The sequence below is a fragment of the Octopus sinensis genome, linkage group LG14 (assembly GCF_006345805.1).
Source record: "Octopus sinensis linkage group LG14, ASM634580v1, whole genome shotgun sequence".
In the NCBI taxonomy this organism is placed as follows: domain Eukaryota; kingdom Metazoa; phylum Mollusca; class Cephalopoda; order Octopoda; family Octopodidae; genus Octopus; species Octopus sinensis.
Window position 1 is genome coordinate 19,327,334 of NC_043010.1, and position 26,646 is coordinate 19,353,979.

Consider the following 26,646-nt stretch of genomic DNA (forward strand, 5'->3'; position numbering starts at 1 on the left):
ATACTTAAGGCACACAGAGCTGCGCTCGGTAGTGAAGTGAAAGCACGCTATAAAAATAAAACTACTGAATAATAATAATAATAATAATAATAATAATAATAATAATAATAATAATATAATAATAATAAAATAATAATAATAATAATAATAATAATAATAATAATATAATATAATAATAATATAATAAATCATATTATCTCTAGCTGCCCAGTCCTGGCTAAGAAGGAATATATTCACAGACATGACAGAGTTGGAACTTACATACATTGGAAGCTATGCCAACATTATGGAATAACAACAGAAAAAAGATGGTATAGGCACACACCAGAAAAGGTCACAGAAAACGAGAAAGCAACCATACTCTGGGATATGCCGATACACACAGATAGAGAAATTAAGGCCAACAGACCAGAATAGTTGTCAGAGACCATGAAGAAAAAAATGCTTTCTAATTGATGTATCAGTACCGGCAGATGACAACGTGTCTCTAAAAGAAATGGAGAAACTCAAAATACAAAGACCTGGAAATAGAGGTAACTAGAATGTGGAATCTGAAAACAGAAACAATTCCTATCATAGTAGGTGCATTAGGCATGATAAAAAAATATTCAGACAAATACATTCAGACCTATTTGAAAATGATACCAGGCTTACCATCCCTACAGGAAGTGCAAAAAATCGTATTAACTGGAACGACTCATGTACTGAGAAGAGCATTATCGCTGTGAAAACAACATTTAATCGTGAATTTATTTATTTATTTTTTAAATACATATTTTACCTGTGAATTTGCGTGTGTAATCTGGGAATGCATACAATGAGCTTCTCTGCCTCAGGTGTGCGGAAAACACTCGGCGAGAAACGGAAGAAAATTTGAAGAAAGAAGGGATAATAATAATAATAATAACAATATTTTTTCCACAAGGACTGGAATTTGGGAGGGGGGCAGGTGTTCATCGATTACACCAACCCTAGTATTCAATGTCGACCCCGGCGGAATTTGAACTGACAGACAGACAAACAGAGATACGAACAGATAGATAGAGAGACAGAAAGCTAGATAGACAGATGATAGATAGATAGATAGATAGATAGATAGATAGATAGATAGATAGATAGATAGATAGATAGATAGATAGATAGATAGATAGACAGAAGATAGATAGATAGATAGATAGATAGATAGATAGATAGATAGATAGATAGATAGATAGATAGATAGATAGATAGACAGACATGCAGACAAACAGACAGATAGACGGTTAGATGGATGGTTTGAGAGAAATTGTGAGAGGCGTAGAGAGGAGTTGCAAGTCTACCAAAAGCTGATGAATCTGCCGTGATAAATGATTTATTATATTGATGGGAAGGTTTTGGTTTTAATTTCGCTGCTGCCGAGATTTTAAGTAACAAATCCAGCGAAAGCATCAACAACAACAACATCAATAAAAGTAAGAATGGGCTTCGTTGAACAAAAAGATTCATGCATTCGATATGTATTCCTGTATTCCTTGATTTGTGTTTTTTTTTTTTTGCCTTTCTTTCTGCAAAACATCATATTAGCAATCTTCTTCATGTAATCATCGCATTCTTAACCTTGCCAATCGATTTGTCAATAATCATTATATTAAAGAGTTCCTTTATATTAATACTTTACACTATCATTATTATTATTATTGTTGTTGTTGTTGTTGTTGTTGTCGTTGTTGTTGTTGTTTTTATTATTATTATTAGTATTATTATTATTATTATTATTATTATTATTATTATTATTATTATTATTATTATATCTGTACTTATTCTTTTTTGTTTCTTATTGTTAATATTATTTTATATATTATTCTAGTCGTTTTACTATTTTTTTTTATTTTACTCTCTCTCTCTCTCTCCCCCCCCTCTCTCTCTCTCTCTCCCTCTCCTTCTCTTTTACCTGAATTCATTTTACCAAAAGATTCTCCGTACGTGATTCCTGGTGGTTTTGAGGCAATAGCAATCTCACCGTTTTCGAGGTTCGAAGTTGGTCCGGCGTGTGAGGGGGTGACGTCAAGCAAAACCGACATAAAAGATTTAAAAAGAAAAACACGTTAAAAAAATATATAATAAAATGTCCGATGAAGTGTGTAGAGTGGACACACACACATATATATATATATATATATACATACATACATACAGACAGACACACATAAATGTATGTATATATATATATATACATACAGACACACATACACACACGTTTATGTAGCTTCATATATACATACATACATACATACATACATACATACATACATACATACATACATACATACATACATACATATATATATGTGTGTGTGTGTGCGCGTATTGTGTATAAATATATATATACATGTATGTATATATATTAGTGTATCTGTATATACATATATGTATGTATGTGTGTGTATATATACATATATATATATATATGTATACATCCACACATACAGGGAGGTCTGTGTTGGCGTGAATTGGTTTTCTATGTTAATGGAGGAGCGGTTCGTCATATGCCTATGTTTAGATGTCTGTATGTAGGGATTGATATGTGCGTCTGTGCGTGAGTGTATGTTTAAAGAGGAGAGCTAATCAAAAGAAGATTTACAATTTCACATCGAACACATGCGTAGAGATTTCAACGGATATACAGAATCAACGTAACTTTTGTTTGATGTCAGAATTACATTAATGCTGTTCCCGGATAAGGTCGTCAAATTAATCTGTAAAATCTTAAATTTTAACTCTTATTAGACCAAGCTTCTGAGTTCTAAAATGACTAAGACGACTTTACCTTTCAGATACTCAAGTTTGAAAGAATTGATACCAGTAATACGCTGGGCTACATACTGTCGATAATATTGCTATTTAACAAGAATAATATTATTGACATTGTTCCTTGCCAAATTAATTTAATCAATGTTACTACCTATTTTATTATCACCGGCGTAACTATATTATAAGTAGCTCGCTGCTTGGTTGCGAGTTCAGTCCCACTGCGTGGCACCTTGGACAGGTGTCTTATATTATAGCCTCGGGCCGACCAGAGCCTTGTGAGGGGATTTGGTAGAAGGAAACTGAAAGAAGCCCGTCGTATATATATGTGTGTGTGGTGTGTGTGTGTGTGTATGTGTAAACGCAGGTGTGGGTGTGTGGTAAGTAGCTTGCTTACCAACCGCATGGTTCTGGGTTCAGTCCCACTGCTCTTAGCTTAGTCTTTCCTTGGGGCTGGCCAGATTCGAGCAATCTCGAGTATAACCAACCGAAATTGCCAAGATAATTTGGAACTCGACTGAGGAAAGAAAATTTCGAAAGACCCGTCCTTGTTTTCTTTGTATTATATATATATATATATATATATGTGTGTGTGTGTGGTGTGTGTGTGTGTGTGTGTGTGTGTGTGTGTGTGTTGTGTGTGTGTGTGTGTGTGTGTGTGTGTGTGTGTATATGTATATGTATCTATGTATTTGTAGAATAGTTAGGGATTACCCCAAAACGTTTACCGGTTCGCTATGAAACTTCGTAATAATCCTTATTATTATTGTTGTTGTTGTTGATCTATATATATATAGGAAAAATGGCACGACAAGGTGTTGTAACAATATTTGTATTTTTAGATACATACATGCATATGTATGTATGTATGTATGTATGTATGTATGTATGTATGAATGTATTTATGTGTGTATGTTTGTACGTACATATCTATGTATGTATGTGTGTGTATGTATGTATGTATGTATGTAAGTACGTACGTATGTATGTATGTATGTATGCATATATAACGAGATAGATAGATAGATAGATAGATAGATATGACTGTATTTGTCTTTGTATTTGTGTTTGTCTCCCCCCACACACCGTTTGACAACCGGTGTTGGTGTGTTTAAGTCACTGTAACTTAGCGATTCTGCAATAGAGTCCGGTAGAATTAGGACCAGGCTTTAAGCAAACGTACTACGGTTGATTCATTCAGCTAAAATTCTTCAAAGCGGTGCCACAGCATGGCCGCTGTCTAACGACTGAAGGAAGTAAAAGAGAGATAAGAACAGTGAGTGCCTAAGTTCAAATCTCGTTCTTCCATTCTTCCATGATCAATAACATTGTTTTCTAAGTTTGGTACGAGGCTACGAAGTAGTGGAGAGAGACTTAAATTCATTAAATTGGTCCCTCTACTTCTCTTTCTCGACTTTCGAAGAAGGAAAAGCAAAGTTGAAGTCGGTGGGATTTAGACTCAGAACATAAATTGTCATGATTAAATACCACCAGGCACTTTGTCTAACTCTAATGATTCTACATAATTTATATTTTGAACATTATTTACATTTCATGGATATTTGTCCTCATCTTGTTTGTTGTTAACACAACGTTTGGGCTGATATACCCTCCAGCTTTCATTAGGTCCCTTGGGGGAAATTTCGAACCTGATTTCTTATTCCTAAGGTATTTTTCGATGTTATTATTATTATCACACGAGCTTTTAGCGTAGTGGTTAAGAGCGCGGGTTACTAACCCCAGGATTCTGAGTTCGATTCCTAGCAGTGACCCGAATAATAATAATAATAATAATAATAATAATAATAATAATAATAAAAATAATAATGATGATGATGATGATGATGATGATGATGATGATGATGATGATGATGATGATGATGATGATGATGATAATAATGATAATAATAATAATAATAATAATAATAATAATAATAATAATAATAATGGATGACCTAAAACTATACGCTGCAAACAGATGGAAACACTATTAAAGACAGTTCATGGATTTACCAAATAAATAGATATGAAATTTGGATTAGAAAAATGCGCCAAAGTAACCATGAAAAGAGGAAAACTAGTTAAGAGTAGTAACATCACACTAGATAAAACCAATGAAATAAAAGAATTAGACCAAAGCCAAACTTACAAATACTTAGGAATCCATGAACTAGATAAGACACAACACACACAAATAAAAGAGAAAATAAAAAAGAATATTATAGACGAGTTAGATCAATACTAAAAACAGAGCTCAATGCTAAAAACAAGATAATAGGTATTAACACTTTAGCTGTCCCAGTTATAAGTTACAGCTACAATATCCTTAACTGGACACTAAATGAACTGACCAAAATAGATAGGAAAACAAGAAAAATAATGACAGGATCCAGGATGCATCACCCAAAATCTGTCATAGAAAGACTATATATACAACGTATAGAAGGTGGTAGAGGCCTTATACAGCTGGAAAACAATTATAAAATAACCACCATAGGACTGCAAAACTATCTACTTCAGAAGGAAGGAAAACATACAAATAGCGGCAAAACACGAGCAAAACAAAAACTATTCTCAGTATTTAAGGAAGCTGTCAAATACAAACAAGAAATCATACCACCTAATAAATATGAAGAATAAGAATAAGAAGAAGAAGAAGAAGAAGAAGAAGAGAAGAAGAAGAAGAGAAGAAGAAGAAGAAGAAGAAGAAGAAGAAGAAGAAGAAGAAGAAGAAGAAGAAGAAGAAGAAGAAGAAGAGAAGAAGAAGAATAAACAACAAAAGCTATAAAACAAATGAATCCAAACTAAAAACAGAACAGCAACGAACCATGATAAAACGATGGCAAGAAAAGCCCCTTCATGTTAAATACTGGACTAAACTAAACGCAAAAGAATAGACAAAGAAAAATCCCAGCAATGTTGAGAAGCTCAGGACTCAAAGCAGAGACAGAGGGATTTTTAATTGCAGCACAAGATCAAAGCCTCCCCACCATAAATTACCAAAAACATTTAATGAAAAGAAATATAACAAGTAACTGCAGAATATGTGGAGATGGACAAGAAACAATAATCATATTATCTCTGGCTGCCCAGTCCTGGCTAAGAAGGATATATTCACAGACATGACAGAGTTGGAACCTACATACACTGGAAGCTATGCCAACATTATGGAATAACAACAGAAAAAAGATGGTATAGGCACACACCAGAAAAGGTCACAGAAAACGAGAAAGCAACCATACTCTGGGATATGCCAATACACACAGATAGAGAAATTAAGGCAAACAGACCAGATATAGTTGTCAGAGATCATGAAGGAAAAAAATGCTTTCTAATTGATGTATCAATACCGGCAGATGACAACGTGTCTCTAAAAGAAATGGAAAAACTCTCAAAATACAAAGACTTGGAAATAGAGGTAACCAGAATGTGGAATCTAAAAACAGAAACAATTCCTATCATAGTAGGTGCATTTGGCATGATAAAAAAATATGCAGACAAATACATAACAAAAACACCAGGACTTACAAACACATATAACATACAGAAAATTGCACAACTAGGCACTGCACACATCCTACGCAGAACACTTTCCATACAACAACCATCAGAGCATCACAACAAATCACAGCACATACCTAAGGCACACAGAGCTGCGCTCGGTAGTGAAGTGAAAGCACGCTATAAAAATAAAACTACTGAATAATAATAATAATAATAATAATAATCACAGCACATACCTAAGGCACACAGAGCTGCGCTCGGTAGTGAAGTGAAAGCACGCTATAAAAATAAAACTACTGAACAATAATAATAATAGCAATAATAATAATAATAATAATCCTTTCTAATATAGGCACAGGGGTGCTAACGTCCAGCGTACTAACGATAATAATGCTAATAATAATAATCTTTTTTACTCCAGGCACAAGGCTGAAATTTTGGGGGATGTTGTGGCGGGGGGCAGTCGATTAGATCGACTCCATTACGCAACTGGTTCTTAATTTATCGACGCCGAAATGATGAAAGGCAAAGTCGACATCGGCGGAATTTGAACTCAAGAACATAAAGACAGACGAAATACCTATTTCTTTACTATCCACAAGGGGCTAAACACAGAGGGGAGAAACAAGGACAGACAAACGGATTAAGTCGATTATATCAACCCCAGTTCATAACTGGTACTTAATTTATCGACCCCGAATGGATGAAAGGCAAAGTCGACCTCGGCGGAATTTGAACTCAGAACGTAGCGGCAGACGAAATACCTATTTCTTTACTACCCACAAGGGGCTAAACACAGAGAGGACAAACAAGGACAGACAAACGGATTAAGTCGATTACATCGACCCCACTATGTAACTGTTACTTAATTTATCGACCCCGAAAGGATGAAAGGCAATGTCGACATCGGCGAAATTTGAACTCAGAACATAACGGCAGACGAAATACCGCTACGCATTTCGCCCGGCTTGCTAACGTTTCTGCCAGCTCGCCGCCCCGAACTTGGGGTTTATTGTTAAAAATAAACTACTGTATATTCTGTTAAAAATGCAAATTTTTCTGATCAGCCAGAGGTTATCATTTTTATCAAGGCTTCTATATTTAAATTAGCTGAGACGAGATTTCTATGTTTAAACCCTACCGTACATTTTAGAATTCACAATTTTCAACTTGCTCGATCCTTGAAATGCTGATGGCATTGCTTATATTCATTTTGTTAACGTTAATTTCTCAAGATATTTATTATAATTCTTTATTGCTGACGTATCTTAGAGTCATTTTCTATTGCAGCCATGGGATCTTTTCGGTTTGAACGGCAGTTTTTTAAAAATAATTTCCACGTAACTAAACACTTTTAAACTTCGTATACTGGTAGAATGTGTTTATAAAACATTTTTTTCTCTTTGCTTTATTGAGAAATTCTATAGTTTGTAAGATATTTGTTGTTGCTTTTTCTTCAATTTCTGCAATTTCAACCAATCAGTGACGTCTGTTGAGGTAAAAAAGAAACATTCTGTGCCGTATGAATATGTCCCTCGTTTAAGAAGCAGATTGGGTTTATTTACATTTGTGAAGAAAAAAGATACCCTTCCCCCCACCCCCACCCCTAACCCTAAAACAGATTGAAATGCAATAGATCGATACTAGGGTCATAATTATGGGTGACAATTTCATGTGACACCGCTAGAAAAAACTGCCGTTCAAACCGAAAAGATCCCAACCATGTTTATCCACTTTCGTTGACTTCATGTTTTATAGCCGTTGTTCAATACTTTATTTTCCGCCAAAGTTCATCATTGCTATGTTTATCTCTCTTCAGGCATCTAGTCCCGCCTGCACTGAACTGGAAGCTATCGTCATGGATTGGCTGGCCAAAATGATTGGTCTACCTTCAGAATTCCAACATCGCAGTCCCCAGACGAACGGTGGAGGTGTCATACAGGTAGAGACCACTCTGTGTTATTATTGCTGTTGTTATTGATATTGTTTGTTTATTGATTTTGTTATTGATAGGCGTCAGGTCAGTCCATATCAAACAGACGTATGATCAACGTCGTTCCAGGTGTGACCAACCTGTATTTTATTCAGACGATCTATTTACGACTACTTTGTCCATTGAACTCTCTCTTTGCATTTAGCTCACTTGTGGAGCGATCATGTAAAGGACGATACCTTGGTTCGCATGGCTTGTGAGGCTGTTGGATTTGATGGTGAGGGACGGCGGTGGAAATGATGGCGGAGGTGATGTGAGGATGATGTCGACACTACAGCTGCCAATTATTATGATGTTGATGATGACGAGGACGTAGAGGAGGTTGATAATGTTTGTAACGGCAATGATGAAGGGGAGAAGTGGTGGCGGCGGCGGCGGCGGTGGTGGTGGATCTTGATAATAAAGTTAATGAGGATGTGTATAATAAAAAGGGGAATAAAAATGAAAAGTTTGCTGCTGTCATTGATGATGATGATGAAGAGTAGGAGGAGGATGGAGAAGGGGATTGGGAAGATCGAATTGAGTGTCGGCTGCCTTTAGTGGAGTCCATTCTTTAGCATTTTGTTCGACACGCTAATCATTCTGCCTTAATAATTCTTTCTAATTTTTGGCCCGAGGCCAGCAGTTTTGAGGGGAGGGGGCATAGCTGATTACTTCCCCACCCCCCTCCCGAGCTCGACTCTTACTTATTTTATAGATCGCGAAAGGATGAAAGGCAAAGTCGACTCCGGCGGCATTTGAACTCCGAACGTAGAGCCGAAAGAAATGCTGCTAAGCATTTTATCCGGCACCTAAATACTTTGTTTGCATGTTCGTTAGACTTATGCTTTTCCTTTTTTTTTTTTTTGCTTTTTGCTTTCATTGTCGGCAATGTTTTTGTTGTTTTTGATATTGTTAATGTTATTGCTGTTGTAGAATTTAGTTTAAGGAATTTGCTGATGCCGTGTGAAAATGGCTTAAAGCTCAGCCAACAATGGAAAATGGAGGATAATTCGATGCTTAAGTAGCGATCCCTTCCAAAATAATAATCCTATAACATTTCCTATCATTTCCGAGAAGCCGTCTTATTTTACGCTGCTTCATCTCAATGATATTTCACAATTATATTCCTCTTCTCCGTTCCTCATCCTTTCCCTTTCTTCTGCTTCTCCTCCCACCCCCACCTTTATACCATTCATTTCAATTTATTCTATTATGTCTTCTGTCTTCATTCCATATTTATTACCCCCGCCGTTTATTTTAATGAAGTTATCCATTTCTGTATGTTGTTATATATATTGTCAATGCGTGCGTAAATCGGAGAAAACCTGAGCGTTGAACTAAATACGTATGCTATATACATTCTGAGTTGTGGTCCATTACGGCAGGTGATGAATTTAGCCAAGTCCGGAACAAAGTCAGCAATTTTAAGGGTGGATTAAGTCAATTACATCAACCCTAATACTCAGTTGGTACTTAATTTATCGACCCCGTAAGGATTTAAAGCAAAATCGAGCTCGGTGGAATTCGAACTCAGATCGGGAATAATCGGAAGGAATACCATTCCGCATTTTGCCCGACTCACTAATGAATTTGCCAGCACGCTGACTTTAAAGAGTGAAGTAATAAATACCAGTTATGTTTTGAGATCAAAGTAACTAAAACTGCGAATGCAATGTCACAGAATTGTCGCAGAAAAGTGACTGCATTCACAGAATAAAAAAAGATTGTGTATGAATTGAACGAACATGGTACAATACAGCGAAAACACGAGACCAAACAGGTCTCGTATCAGGTCATCCCATAAGTTCTGTCCGAATTTTGAATAAAGAAAATAAGTTATCAAATGTTATATTTAATTGAAATTTAATCATCAATGTAAAACTCTTGGTTTCAAAGCGAAGAACTCTGAAATGTCAGTTTCGACCTCCTCCTGGCTTGCGAAAGTTATGTCCCCCAAATGATTCTGTAAACTACGAAACAAATGGTAGTCTGAAGGAGCAAGGTCGGCAGAATAAGGTGGATGAGGAATTTTTTCCCAACCAAGCTCTTCGATCTTCTGTGATGTGATCTTTGCAGTTGGGGTCGCGCACTGTCCTGATGAAACATCACTCCTTTTCGATTCACTAAAGCGGGTCTTTTTTTCTTCAAAGCTTAGTTCAAACGCTCTAATTGCTGACAGTAGACTTGAGCATTGATTGTTGCATTAGGTGGTAACAATTCAAAGTGAATTACTCCTTTGCAATCCCACCAGATAGAGGGAAGAACCTTTTTCCCATGAAATTCTCTTCTCGGTTGTGGTTGAGCTCTTTCCCTTTTACCAAGCCACTGTTTACGACGCTTACCATTTCGATAGAAAACCCATTTTTCGTCACCAGTCACAAGTTTATCAAAACAGGGTGAAATGAGTTCGCGAGAATGGAGAGAAGAGCAGATGTCAGCTCGGGATTTGCGGTTGCTTTCGGACAATTCATGAGGCATCCATTTTCCAAGTTTAGGAGCCTTTCCAAGTTGTTGGAGATGACGATGAACAGTTGTATGGTTTTAACTAAGCTTCATTGCCAATTCTGCAACTGATAATGCATGATTTTCTGGACGCCCTGTTCGATCTTCATCTTCAAGGCTGAAATCTCCACTTCTGAATTTTACAAACCATCTTCTGCAAATTCTTTCATTCAAGCATTCTTCCCCATAAACTTAGTGTATGATTCGAGTCGCTTCGGCTACAGGGTTTCCTTTTTTGTACTCATAAAGCATTATGTGCCTTAAATGCTCTTTGGATACTTCCATGTTAGAAAGGGTTTTAATCAAAGAAATTTTAATTCTATTATTCTGTAAAATAATATTAACTTAGTTTAAATGTACACAAATGCATAAAAATAATTTCTAATTCCATCAGACATTCTAAAATACTATTAAATTTCATTCAATTTTTAAAAAAGGTAAAATCGGAATGAACTTATTGGATGACCTGATAGAAGCAGTATTCGGCTAATTATATATATATATATATATATATATATATATCCCTTGTCCCTTCCTTCTCGCTCTTGCTCTCTCTCTCTCTCTCTCTCTCTCTCCTCTTTCTCTCTGTCTTTCCCTCCCCTTCCTTTCTCAGTCCCACTGATTTCTTTTCGCTCTCTGCTATTCCTTTGTCCTTCGACCCTCTTCAACTCTTTCCCTCTCCTACCACGGGATCGATGTCCGGTCAAGGCATTTGTCCATTGTATGTGTATAATTCTTTTTCTGTGGCACTTGCATTATTTATTTTATAGCGTTACGTTCGTCAAATAGTCGAAAGACCTTTTCTCTTATTTTTTTTTTTGTATTTGTAAATGTACAATTATTTTCCTTTTGGTGTATAGCCGAAAGGTGTTCGTCTGTTGTATGTGTATAATACAATTCTTTCTTGTTTTGTTTCCGTTCTTGTTTTTGTCCTTGCATACATTCGTTTGCTTTTCCAAGAGGCTTAATGCATTTCACTTAAGTCTCCGGCACTTGCCAGATTCGAGCAGTCTCAATGGTAAAAAAGTGCGAAACTGCAAAGACTTTCCGGACACTAAATGAAGAGGAAATCGGCTGCGAAAGATCTGTGTATCTTGTTTGTATCCTGTTTACCGTTTGTTATGTTATCGTCTATTTTTCGGTATGTTGTGTTTTGCTGACTTTCCGCCTGCTGTGTTCTTTCTATTCTACCCTTAATTTATCCATGCGGCGCACCGTACAACCTGTTGTTTACTTTGTTTATATATATATATACATACATAGATATATATATATATATATATATATATATATATATATATATATATATATATATATATATATATATATATATATACGCACACACACACACACACACACACACACATATATATATATATATATATATATATATATATATATATATATATATATAGGGAGAGTTTACGAAAAATCAACAAAAGACGATGACAGGTGGTGTACAAAACAAAGATGTATTAGTATAACGCTCAGGAATAGAAAAAGTCTTTTACGTTTCGAGTCTACGCTCTTCTACTAAAAGGGACACAGAAAAAACAAGGAGAGAAAAAAATGTGTGTAGTGGCTAACGATCTATCATGACGTCTGTATATATGTATATATATATATATATATATATATATATAATATATATATATATATATATATAATATATATATATATATAGTTAGTTAGTTAGTTAGTTAGTTAGTTAGTTAGTTAGTTAGTTATTTAGTTAGTTAGTTCGTTAGTTAGCTGGAATAATGAAGTCAGATCAAATAGCAACATTTTGAAATCATTTGATGAGTACGTTTCTGGTCTACGTATTATGTAACAGGAAATGTATCCATTACGTAGCAAACCTTCCTCGGCTAAAGCATTTCAAAATATCTCTAATTGGTCTCACTTCATTGTTACAACTAATACAACTCGATGTCAGTGCAAACAAGTCGGTCCAGACTCCATTTTTGCGGATACAGTATCAATGATTTGCAGTAGTTTGATATATTTGACTCAAGTCGAAAATTTTGGTAGTGTACACTGCTAATTAGTGTAACACATCCAATACACAGACACGAAAATATGTCGGTTCAACTGCACCCCTGTTTAAGCAACGTCTGAATAACCATAAGTCCTCTTTCAGGATACTGGAAAGGTGCAACGTCACGTCCCGCGTCGGCAAAATATAGCACTTAAAAGAGGAAAGAACCCCGTACATAAATGGAAGCACTTTGAACAACCAGTGTCTTACATAAACGGGAGCCTACGATGTAAGTTTGTTTGGCTAAGAGGGTAAGAATCTTAAAAGTCACACTTGACCTGAAGTCTTTTTTAAACTTCAGGAATGAACTATTCAATCAATGCCCGCATCAAAAATGTTTCCTGTTTCAGACTTGGAATTCCCCATTCGTTGAACTGTCCCGCTCGCAACACGGACATTTTTTTTTACAAAACCAACTGACCGTTACGTATTTCTTCCTCTAGTTTCTAGAGAGGTTATGCGCCTTCAACCATTTGAGCCTGACGAGTCACCTATACCACTAAGGGCTTTATAGGTGCGAGACCAATGGTCACTCCATAAATGGCCATAACTTTTAACTTCATAAAAAATACCCTACTGTTCTAACGCTTTAGAGTTTGCTTCTTTTTCTGATATGCGAACTACTGACGATATATATATATATACATAGATGTGTGTGTATGTGTGTGTGGATTTGTGTGTGTGTCTCCAGCGGCCTTTCCTTCTACGTGTTGGCTCGCCAATCACTCTTTCTTGGCATATGTTATCATAAAGCAACGCCTCTAGTGATATATCAATGAAATTGTTGCTTTACTCGACAGAATTACGTGGCTGTTGATAATATAAGAGGCAGTATACAGGTAAGTGAATTTAACGATGACAGTAGTGTGAATCAGGGCGCGCGTATCTCCCATAGACTCATGCACACATTTGTACATACATCACACGTACACACGCAAACACACGTGTCTGTTTGTGTGTGCGTGTTGTGCCTCAGAACGCGTGTGTCTGGTAATTAGGCGCACATGAACCTCACAAAATTCATTTTAATTCGACTAAATATGGTATATTTTCACTGAAAGTGCTGTAAAACTAATACAAAATTTGTTGGTGCTATAATCAATGTATAAATGAAATAGATAAACAGAAAGGATGAATCTTGAAAATGCACAGATAAAGATTATATGCGTATATTTACATTTAAATTGCGGTGATTTTCGGAAGCATCAAGATGTTTCTGCCACAAGTGACTTCTTCAGCCGGGATGAAATGAGGCATGTTCCCGTGAAAGCTTGCTGTAATTAGCAACCGGCCACGTCGGGATGAATACCAAATAACCAGAATGTAATAATAATAATAATAATAACAACAACAACAACAACAACAATAATAATAATAATAATAATAGTAATGATGATGATGATGATAATAATAATAATAATAATAATAATAATAATAGTAATAGTAATAATAATAATAATAATAATAATAATAATAATAATAATAATAATAATAATAATAATAATAATAATAAAGAAGCAAATAGAAGAGGTGGGCTATAAGTACTTGGGGATATTGGAAATAAATATATTGATGTAGGAAGAAATGACAGAAAAATTTAAGGTGGGGTACTTGCACAGACTAAGACTGATCCTTAAGTTGAAATTAAATTGGATGGAATAAGATTGAAGCTATAAACAAATGGGCGATTCCTCTCCTTAGATATAGAGCAGGGGTAATTGCATGGACAGCAGACTAACTAAACAGCTTAGACAGAAAGACACGGAAGTTGCTGACTAGATATGGGATACTCCACCTCAAAAGTGACACAGATAGTGTATGTACCAAGAAAAAGAGGGGTAAGAGGACTGATTGGATACGAACACAGCGTTAGAGCAAAATAAAACAACATAGCATGGTATGTAAAAAATTCCACAGTTTCGCTATTATTGGACAGTCGATTTGTTCGACTAGAATCCTTCAAGGCGGTGCCCCAGTATGGCCTTAACCCAATAACTGGAATAAGTAGTAGATAAAAAAGTTAAGATGGGCGCAGGCGTGGCTGTGTGATAAGAAGCTTGCTTCCTAACCACATGGTTCCGGGTTCAGTTCCACTGCGTGGTACTTTGGGCAAGTGTCTTCTGTTTTAGCCCCGGACCGACCAAAGCCTTCTGAGTGAATATGATAGACGGAAACCGAAAGAAGCCAGTCATGTGTGTGTGTGTTGTTGTTGTGTCTGTTTCCTCCCCACCCACTGTTTGACAACTGGTGCTCGTGTGTTTACGTCCCTGTAATTTAACGGTTTGGCAAAAAAGACCGATAGAATAAGTACTGGGGTCGATACATTCGACTAAAAGAATTCTTCAAGGCGGTGCCCCAGTATGGCCTCAGCCCAATAACTAAAACAAATAGTACACAAAAAAGATATTATCCCTTGGGTTGGCAACTAAGTTCCCGCTGTTTTTCTTGAATTAAATTTTTTTTTTAATGTTTAATAAGAAATAACAACTAATTAATCAATTGTGTATTCATCCTTGTTGTTTACAATTTCTTCCCGACGTTCAACAAGATTTTCAATACCTCTTTGCTAGAAATCACCCAATTTTGACTCGAAAAATTGATCCAACCAAGCTCTCAATTCTGCATCAGTACTGAACAAAACTCCGCGCATAGCATTTGAAAGAGATCGAAAGAGGTGGAAATCCGTTGGCGCCAAATCAGGAGAGTACGGCGGGTGTGGCAGCACTTCCCGGTCATGCGTTTGAATGGCTTCCTTGATGATGTTGGCGATATGAGGGCGGGCGTTGTCGTGCAACAGAAGAACTCCATGCTGCCGATCAGGTCTTTTCTCTTGAATAGCCGTGTTGAATCGTTCCACCTGTTGAACATAGAGTTCCGCGTTGACCGTTTGGTTTCGTTCAAGCAATTCGTAATGGATAATCCCTTCCCAGTCCCACCATACGCACAACATCATTTTACGCGGATGAAGATCTTGTTTCATGCGCAGTGTCGCTTGTTTACCGGGGCTAAGCTATTCCTTACACTGCTTCATATTGATTTACAGGCACCATTTTTCGTCGCCGGTACCATTCGGTAAAGAAATCGTTGCTTGTGTCCATGAGTTGAGCGGTGACGAGCAAGCAAACCAGCGGAGATTGTGGCTCGTTGATTTTTGTTGTTGTCACTTAAAGCATGCGGAACCCACACTCCATTCTTCTGAATCTTTCCCATCGAGTGAAGATGCTTTTCTATAGCAGTGTGGGAGCATTCCATTTTCTCTGCCAGTTCTCTTACCGTTTGACGAGAATTTTCGTGCAAAAGTTGGCTTAATTGATCTTCATCAAACTCAACTGGACGGCCAGAAGTAGGTGCGTCTTTGAGGTCAAAATATCCATTTTGAACTTGGCATACCAATCATGAGCGGTTCTTTCAGCTATGGCACCCTCTACATACACTGCACAAATGTCGTGAGCAGATTTTGCGGCCTTTGAACTTTGATTAAAAGCAAAAATAAAGAGGTGTCGAAAATGCTCGTTTTTCTTAACTTGACATTCCATGATCTAAAAATAAACAAAAATTAACTAGAACAAAAAATAGATTCCAAAATGATTCAAAAATAGAATTCTCGAAAAAAATAGATTCCAAAATTTAAAAACGCAATAAATTCCATGTTACCTAGTTTTCTCCCTTTACAGAACTCTTCTCTAGGCCGGACGATCCGTTTTAAACTGTACGTTAAATTCTTGCTTTCCACATTTCATATATAATTGCAATAGAATTCAATTTAATTTAATTTCTTGCATAAAGATAACTTAGATATTTCTTTAGGAATTATCAAAATTTTAACCCGATTTCGCATATTTATTACGTTTATTAATTATCTTCTGCCTTATTACATCAATTCGCTTCTAGCGTATCTTGTCCTAGACACATCACATTGCCTAAAAGTGATTTACTCCCCTTTCTATGGGTTCACTAGTTCAAAAGTCAAAAGAAACTACTAATTCCGTATATTTATTTGTGTAAACGAAAGTATTGATAACACATAACGATTTAGCAAATAGTTATTTTAATTTGTTTTCCCTTCTCACTCGCAGTCTTTTCCAACAGACACACAAATATCTACTAACACACGTGGTACCTCTAATGGTTATATATATTACAAGGGAAATAGTCATTTCTCCGACACAGAGTAAGAAATTCGAAATTGAAGTTAAAGAATTATAAGGAAAAAAGATTTCACTTATTTATTTATTTATTTATGCTTACTTAATACGAAGATCTTAAGATTTCCGACCATTGGTCATAATGCATAGCACTATATCATTCTTTTTAGAAATCATCAATATGATATGACTTGTGATTTATCAATTAAACGATTTATTAAATGAGGCATTTTATTAAAGCTATGAATGAATACAGTTTAGAATGAATTTGTAGAATGTGTTTTTTCTGTTTTGTTTTTTTTTCTAAAACGTTTGTAGATTAGGAATCAAGTAAAATAGGAAGTGAAAATGTCAGATTGAAGGTCAATACTTTTAGTTTCAGGCTCAGATAACTCCTCAAGCTGATTCCAGTGTTTTCTTTGAGAGTTTAAATTAGTCTCAAGGCTTTATTTTTAGTGGTATTACCCCGTTTGGGTAGTGGCATAAGCATCTTTGCGTAAATTGACACGCCTTGCCCACCGCCAACAATATACAAATGAATATATAAACAAACCGTCCATCAATCTTATCCATCCATCGATTTTCAAGATTACATCTCACATTCTACCATTATACAAGGCGTTGACTTCTATGAAGGAAATCCTTAGACTAATTCTACATTAAATATCCCTTCATAATCTTTGTTTTCTACAATCGTAACCATGGTTCATTGCTTGATAAACTCTCCGGATCGAAACAGCCGGCAGAATGTAGCAGCACAATAAACAAATATACAAATATACATACGTGTATACATATATATATATATATATATATGTGTGTGTGTGTGTATGTATGTATGTATGTATGTATGTATGTATGTAGATATATACATATATAGCACATATATATGTATATATACGTATACATACACATATGCACTTGCATACCATACGCATTCACGTACACACATGTACACGCGCGCGCGCACACATATATCGATCGAGAGAGACTGTTATACGATTAATTATTGAATATGTCTCCCTTAATCGATATATACAACAGCTTTGATGATAGGGAAGCTATTGATTACAACTTTTTAATATTTTCCAAAAAGACACGAAATTAATAGGGTGACCCCTGCTTTAAGGTTTCGTATTTGACAGCCCTGATTCACACCTGAGTTTCATTTACAATAATCTGGGTTCGCTTATATATACCAGGCAGTCACATTGGTCTCTCTCTCTCTCTTTCTCTCTTCTCTCTCCTTCTCTCGCTCTTGTCTCCTCCTCTCTTTCTTAATATATATATATATTATATATATATATATATATATATATATATATATATATACATATATATATATATATATATACATATATATATATATTATATATATATATATATATATATACATATATATATATAACATATATATATATATACATATATATATATACATATATATACGTATATATATATATATATATATCTTTCTGGGATGAGTTACTCGACATCCTCAAAGACGTTATGACCTTATGGTGTTGGCATCGTAGATATGTTGAGAAGATGTCTGTGGCAATGGTTTACATACACTTTCACTTATTGATTTTTTCCTATATATATATATTATATATATATATATATATATATATAGATATATATATATATATATATATATATATATATATATATATATATATATATATATATATTTCTTTCCTCAACAGGCCCTGCCCTATTTAACATTGTTCCGAAAGAGATCAAAGAGGAAAAGGATCCCATCAACTTTAAACGGAGTCTGGATAGATTCCTTCAAGGAATACCAGATAAGCCACCCATAATTGGATACAACTCACTCAACAAAAACTCACTACTTGAATGGACCATAAACAAAACTTGACTTAAACAGGATTCAGATAATCCTATCGGGTGGTGCTATTAAGTTAGACATGGCCTGGACCAATCTTTGGTCGAAACATATCTAAGTTTTATCTAAGTTATATATATATATATATATATATATATATATATATATATATAGAGAGAGAGAGAGAGGGCGAGAGAGTATATAAAGAAAGTCAAGAATTATGAGATGAATATATTTAAATCACCAGTTGATATCCATAGGATGACAGTCGTTTCGAAGCCAATATCACACAAAAGTAATTTATTTTAGTAAATACTAAAATATTTTACATGTCTGCATTAGTGTGTCTGTTATAAACTGCATAGTACCATTGTACAGTTTACAAACGAATGCAGGTATATAAAGCTAGTTCATCAGATCAACAGAATATCATAGTTACATCAATTGTTCGACTCCAGTATACACATACAGAAAAAAATCATCTTCAGTGTTAATGTATGGAAGACAATAATTAATAATTAAAAAAAGCTAAAGAGGGGAGGAAAGGAAATTTAGTGTGATACTAAGAAAAGAAACAGTGTGTAATGGTGATGAATGTAAAGATAATATATAATATCAGAGAGAGAGAGAGAGAGAGAGTCCGGTAGATTATCGTTACTAACCTAACGGTGTTAATTTTTTTGTGTGACCCCCTTCAGTCATGAATGGCCATGGAATTGCACCTAGAAAGTTACCCTCCAAAGCACAGGTGTGGGCAAGGCTGTTTATGGAAGACCAGCAGTCGCCCATGCATACTGGCCTCCCCTCTCCACGCTACCGATGTTATCCAAGGGAAAGACAAAGGGGCCGATACAGATTGGCACCAGTGGCGTCGCAGCTCACTTATTAACGTGCAAGTGGCTGAGCACTTCACAAACACATGTACCCTTAACGTAGTTCTCGGGGAGATTCAGGGTGACACAGAGTGTGACAAGACTGGCTCCTTTGAAATACAGGTACAACAGAAGCAGGAAGAAAGAGTGAGAGAAAGTTTTGGTGAAAGAGTACAGCAGGGTTCACCACCACCCCATGCCGGAGCCTCGTGGAGCTTTAGGTGTTTTCGCTCAATAAAAACTCACAATGCCCGGTCTGGGAATTGAAACCGCGATCCTACGACCGCGAGTCCGCTGCCCTAACCACTGGGCCATTGCGCCTCCACAACGGTGTTGATAATAGAGAGAGAAAAGAAAGTAAAAGTTCAAAGGAACGTGAGAGAAATTTGCAGATATTGTGTTTATGAAATATAGAGATTAATATCAACGAAAAGAGAAATAAATCAATCTAAGTACTTTATAGCAGAACTTTTGGAATTCACAGGCTTGGTTACTCTTTGCATGCAGATATCATAAAAAAAGGAAAAGTTGGTAACGGAGATCAAATCACGATATTTTCAACAGAGACAAATTCAGATCGAAACAAAAATTTCTTGATCACTAATGAGTTTTTAAAAGACGATACCACATGCCTATCACTCCTTGCTTCACTACACATGGAGACAACATGATGAATGGTTTCATTTTGTTGTTGACATACACATGTTGGGCAGCTGCCGTTCTTTAATATGTTGGCCTGGTAGTTTCTTGTAGGTAGGCATTGATCTTGGGCTGCTATGATAAACCCTTCTGTTTCTGATTTTAAGCCAGAAGCCACAAACCATTGATGGGTACGGGGTTTGTCAGCATTGGCATTATTAGCTCTCTTTGGGTATTTGCCATTGAGAGTTTTTTTTTGCCATTTATCAGTAAGAATATCTAAGGCAACAGTTTTAGCATGGGTTTTCATGCGCTTAGCTTTTCCTGTGCTTGTTTCTAGTACGTCCAATTTTGGAAATTGCTGTATTTAGAATTCACTTAGATACTCCTTTGCCTGTTTTGTTACTGAGTATGATGCTTTCTTGTTTTCATGCTTTGAGACAAGTCTTAACATCCAGTCATCAGAGTTTTTTAGATAGGTGTCTAGACTCACTGTGGCAATCTTCATTGTTAATTCCAATAGTAAAAGTCCATGGCCTCTCTCTTTTCTTGGCAGATAAAGTCGTTCTATATCTGTCTTAGGGTGGTGCATTCTATACATTGTCAACAATTTTGGTATCTTTCTGTCAAGATTACATATTTCAGTAATTGACCAGTTAATGATATTGAAACTGTAAGTCACCACTGGTATGGTTAATTATTATTATTATTATTATTATTATTATTATTATTATTATTATTATTATTATTATTATTATTATTATTATTATTATTATCATTACTATTACTATTACTATTAATATTATTATTATTATTATTATTACTATTATTATTACTATTAATATTATTATTATTATTATTATTATTATTATTATTATTATTATTATCATTATTATCATTATTATCATTATTAATATTATTATTATAATTATTATTATTATTATATTTGTTATGCGTGTGATCCCTCCGTCCGTATAAAAATGATCTTGCATGAAACCGGCCCCTGGTGCAAAACTGATTCGGGACCACTGCATTAGAGCATTCATTCTGTATTCTTGTTTGTTCTAGCGGTTCATTGTAGACAGAAATGACTTAAATATTCGTCAAGTTCACTTGACCGTTTTCCCTCCCTCTAAATTCGTAGACCTCTGTCCAAAGTAATACGTTTTTCTTTATTAGTAAACAAACACAAAATATGAAGCGTCTAACAGCACTGTTTATTTACGTCGCCATCTTGGTTTTGTTGGTTGGAGACTAAAACATGACAACCAACAGGTTTCCTGTTTATTTTCTAACATATTTCTAAGATGGCAGAAATCCGTTGTGGCTTTCTTCACAAAATTATCAAAATACTTGATTTATACTGAATGTGCTGAATATTCTTATATTTTTACAAACTGCTACAGCCACAACTACTACTACGACTACCACTACTACTACTACTACTAATAATAATAATAATAATAATAATAATGATAATGATAATGATAATAATAATAATAATAATGATAATGATAATGATAATGATAATAATAATATAATAATAATATATAATAATAATGATAATAATAATAATAATAATAATAAAATAATAATAATAATAATAATAATAATAATAATAATGATAATAATAATAATAATAATAATAATAATAATAATAATAATAATAACAATAATAATAATATAATAAAAATAATAAAAAATAATAATGATAATAATGATAAGAAGAAGAAGAAGAAAAGGAAGAAGAAGAAGGAGGAGGAGGAGGACGACGATGACGACGATGTCGACAACGACGATGATGATGATAACATTGAATCATGGCAAAATGATATTTCATATACGAAGAAAATTTCGTCCATTTTTATCTCATTTTGACTTCTTTTATATCTCTTCTCTCTTCACATTCAAAGCTCTCAGTTTTTTGTTAATCTCTGTTTTCTTTCACGCTTTCGTTCAGTCTACTCGTTTCTTCTTCATTTTCAATTCCTACATTAATTCTATATTTCCCTCACTTGTTTCACTCAACTATTCGATCCATTTTCTCGTTCCTTCTCTTTCACTCAATCATTTGTTCCTCTTTTCTTCTCTGGTTTTGCCACCTTCATTCAAATCTTCTATGATTTTACTTCTTCCTTTAAATTCAATTTAATCGAGTCATCTTTCTTTCCTTCTCGACTTTCATTCAAATGGTTTACATATTCTCTCGTGTCTCTCACGTTTACAATTAATTTATTAATCCATTCAGATTTTTTTCTTCATTTCTTTCTTTCAATTGTTCTTGTTTTTTTTTTTTGTTGGTCTTTTTTTGTTTTCTTCAATTCTTCCTTTATTTTGATCAGGCATTATATTTTCATAACCATCCCTCTCTCTTCCTCTCGCTCTCTCTCTCTCTCTCTCTCTCTCTCTCTCTCTCTCTCTCTCTCTCTCTCTCTCTCTCTCTCTCTCTCTCTCTCTCTCTCTCTCTCTCCGCCATTCTATCAGTTTGACTTTTTTGAACTCGAGTCATTCTATCAATTTGCTTGTTTATTATTCCTTCCTACCTTTCTATTTGTCACGCATTTCTACCTGTCTAAATATCCGGCTTACTGCCTGTCTCTTTATAACACATTGCGTTTATTCATTCTTTTCAACGTTCAATCTCAAAATATTTTTCAATCTATCAGTTATTCCCGTCCTTCTTTCAAAACATTCTTTCATTTTTTAAAAAATAAAATCGTATACATTTATGTTTGTTTCTTTTCGGTCAGTTTTTCTGTTTTTCTCTTAACCGTATATTTTTATTCATTTCTCTGCATCTCTCTCTCTCTATCTCTATCTCTATCTATCTATCTATCTATCTATCTATCTATCTATCTATCTATCTATCTATCTATCTATCTATCTATCTATCTATCTATCTATCTATCTATCTGTCTATCTATCTATCTATCTATCTATCTATCTATCTATCTATCTATCTATCTATCTATCTATCTATCTATCTATCTATCTATCTATCTATCTATCTATCTTGTCTTATCTGTCTTGCATTCACATCTTGTTCGTTTTGTACATCAAGCTTTTCTATTTAACTTTCTCACCGTTTTACTTTATTTTCCACCCAAACTATTTCTTGATTCTTCTTAAACTATTTGAAAACTTTTTTTACAATTCTATTGAAAAGGGTGTCACGTCTTGACCTTTCCAAGCGGCCCACTTCTCATTGACTCTGCTGTCTCCGTTACAAACGATTATTGAGCTGGTATGTTCAGTAGAAATGGAGTTAAAATTTAGAAAATGAAGCTGGTACTTTATCTTTAATAACTACAAACTTCCCATAATTCCACAGTAACAGTATTTAAATGAGATGTCTATGATCTGCCTCTTCGAAGCTGTTCTTTTCTCTCGTGTCTCCTCCTTGCATTAGAACAGGACTTCGCATCGTCTCATATTTCTTCCTTACATCTTCGCATTCTTCATACTTTCTCTGTCATTCCCTATCTCCCCTCGCCCTTTCCTCTTTTTGTCTCCCTCTTCTCATTCCCCTCCTCTCTCTCTCTTCTCCCTATATATATATATATATATGTGTGTGTGTGTGTGTGTGTGTGTGTGTAACGTGTATATCCATATATATATATATATATATAATTATATATATATATACATATATATATATATATGTGGTGTATATATATATATATAATATATATATATATATATATATATATATATAATTATATATATATATACATATATATATATATATATGTATGTATGTATATATATGTGTGTGTTTGTGCGTGTTTGTGTGCATGTGTGCGTGCGTGTGTATGTGTGTGACACGCGCGCGCTTGTGTGCGTGAATATTGCTAAACTGATTATAGCTATGTAGGCTGTTTTGGAGGGAAAAATCTTAGATAAGAATCTCACGAGATCAGACACCACCACCACCGCCGCCGCCGCCACCACCACCGTCCGCTGTAGCTTCTGTGGAAACGTTCATCAAATGCGACACCTCTCAGTTAACCCAGTTCCAATCGTCATCTCAAGAGCGGCTTCCTGCTGTCAAGCATCCTAATGGTACATTTACAGATTGATAAAAATCTACATTCAGTTGTATAAATCTGCAGAGTGGTTTCTTTTCAATGTTACTGACCCACAGATTATCGTCTAAAGTCTTATTGCACTAATGTTGCAGCATTTCGAGCCTTAATATTAATCTCACCGAGGATAATCTTGCTGATTAAACCCGTTTAAATTTAGAGTTGATAACCTTCAGATTAGGTTGGAGATCAATTTCATAGTATGAACCCTAAGGGCAAGGACGTGCCGCCTACGTAGGCAAGGTAGGCAGTGCCTACCTTGAATAAAATAGATAGATAACAACATTTTCGTTTTATGGCAAAATATGCACCTAATTCAATAAAATCATGAAGGTTACTCTGATTACTATACATAAAATGGAAAATATTTAATTTTTTTGTAGATTAGGAAGGCATAATTCACCCCTGCTTTTCAATCTCAGTATTTAAGATACGCATAGAACTGCTGTAGCACACATGCTGCGTACACTCCTACAACACCGTTTTTGTTTGCATATGCTATCAAAGCAGAAGTAAATCTGCCTTCAACTCAGTTGCGCGCTTGTATTTCGCTTATTTTTTGTGCGTTTTACTGAATAAAGGTCATCAACAGCCAACCCTGAGTAATTACTGACGGCACATGCCTGCCTAAGGGTAATCTAGGTTGCGCACATAACGATGTATTCCACGCAATCTTCTTCTTTTAGTGGAGAAGCAAGTTCTTCTGCCTCTATTATTTGTAGGTTTATTATCTAAAAATGTATTTGATAGCTTTTATACAATAGTCTATGGTGTTTCATAAAAAACAATGTGACGCTTGAATCTTTATTTTTATTTTATTTATGAAATAATTTATAGCGACAGAAGCAGTTTTGATACCTAAAGATAATATTCATCACCACTTAAAAAAAGGATGTGTTAAAACACAAAATACTGCCATAGTTACCGTTACAGAACTTCTCGTGTTAACTTATAGTGCATATAATCACTCGTATTTATATCGCTAGCGGGTGTTAATCCACCGCCATCGCCTCCGCTATTTTTTTTCCTTATTAGAAAGGGAATTTTTGTGTTCTAAATTTATACATGTCTGCAAGTGTCTCAGTCGAGTGTTTTGCTTTTTTCTTTTCTTCTTTTTTTCCTAAAAGAAGGTTTTCCAACACATAAACTTCATTACACTTACAATTTATTCAATGAGTCGAATGAGATAAAATTCCTGGATTATTTGAGACGATTGTGTTATTCCGTCTTCAGCTTCATGTTCTTAGCTCGAAGATGGTATTCGAGCAGAAGGCTTCAGACGTGCGACTTTGGTTACAGTGGAGGAAGAAATACTATTCAAAGAATGTTGTGGAGTTTTGGTTTGTTTAGAAACAGCGAATGGCTCATTGCACTTCTGCTCAAGTATCCTTGCGATCAGCGAACGTCGAGGTGTGTGTATCGCATTAATCTGATAGGTTACCTCTTTCACTCTTTCACTTGTTTCAGTCATTTGACTGCGGCCATGCTGGAGCACCGCCTTTAGTCGAACAAATCAACCCCAGGACTTATTCTTTGTAAGCCTAGTACTTATTCTATCGGTCTCTTTTGCCGAACCGCTAAGATACGGGAACGTAAACACACCAGAATCGGTTGTCAAGCGATGTTGTGGCGATAAACACAGACACACAAACACACACACACACACATATATTTATATACATATACATATATACGACGGGCTTCTTTCAGTTTCCGTCTACCAAATCCACTCACAAGGCTTTGGTCGGCCCGAGGCTATAGTAGAAGACACTTGCCCAAGATGCCACGCAGTGGGACTGAACCCGGAACCATGTGGTTGGTAAGCAAGCTACTTACCACACAGCCACTCCTCCTACCCTATACATTTGTAGAGAACAAATTTAATATTCATGCAATTTAATATTCACACATTGACAGTGACTTCGAAGTTTCAGCCAGCCAAGCCACCGTCGGCTGTACTACGAGACTTCTTGTTTAAGAATAACACACACACACATACACATACACACGCATACACACATACACACATGTATACATATAATCCAAATAAAAAAGACAAAGGACTTTAAACACATCTATAATGATAAGTTACAATTGTTTCTGTACCTATGTGTGTGTTTGTGTACATTTATGTGTGTGTGTGCTTGTGTGCGCATGTGTGTGTGTAATGATTGGCACTTTCTCTAATGTAATTAACTATGATGACGTCATCAGCTGGACAAACAGTTTTGTTATCTGGAATAGTACAAA

At 35.2% G+C, this 26,646-nt stretch overlaps 1 protein-coding gene across 1 annotated transcript in view; it reads left to right on the forward strand.

Moving 5' to 3' along the window:
• Positions 1-26,646, forward strand: part of LOC115219006 (histidine decarboxylase-like) — a 138,522-nt gene that overhangs the window by 59,251 nt on the left and 52,625 nt on the right. Inside the window, exon 3 of the mRNA XM_029789045.2 lies at positions 8,111-8,233. Within this exon, the coding sequence (XP_029644905.2) occupies positions 8,111-8,233 (123 nt within the window). The remainder of the gene's footprint in view (positions 1-8,110; positions 8,234-26,646) is intronic.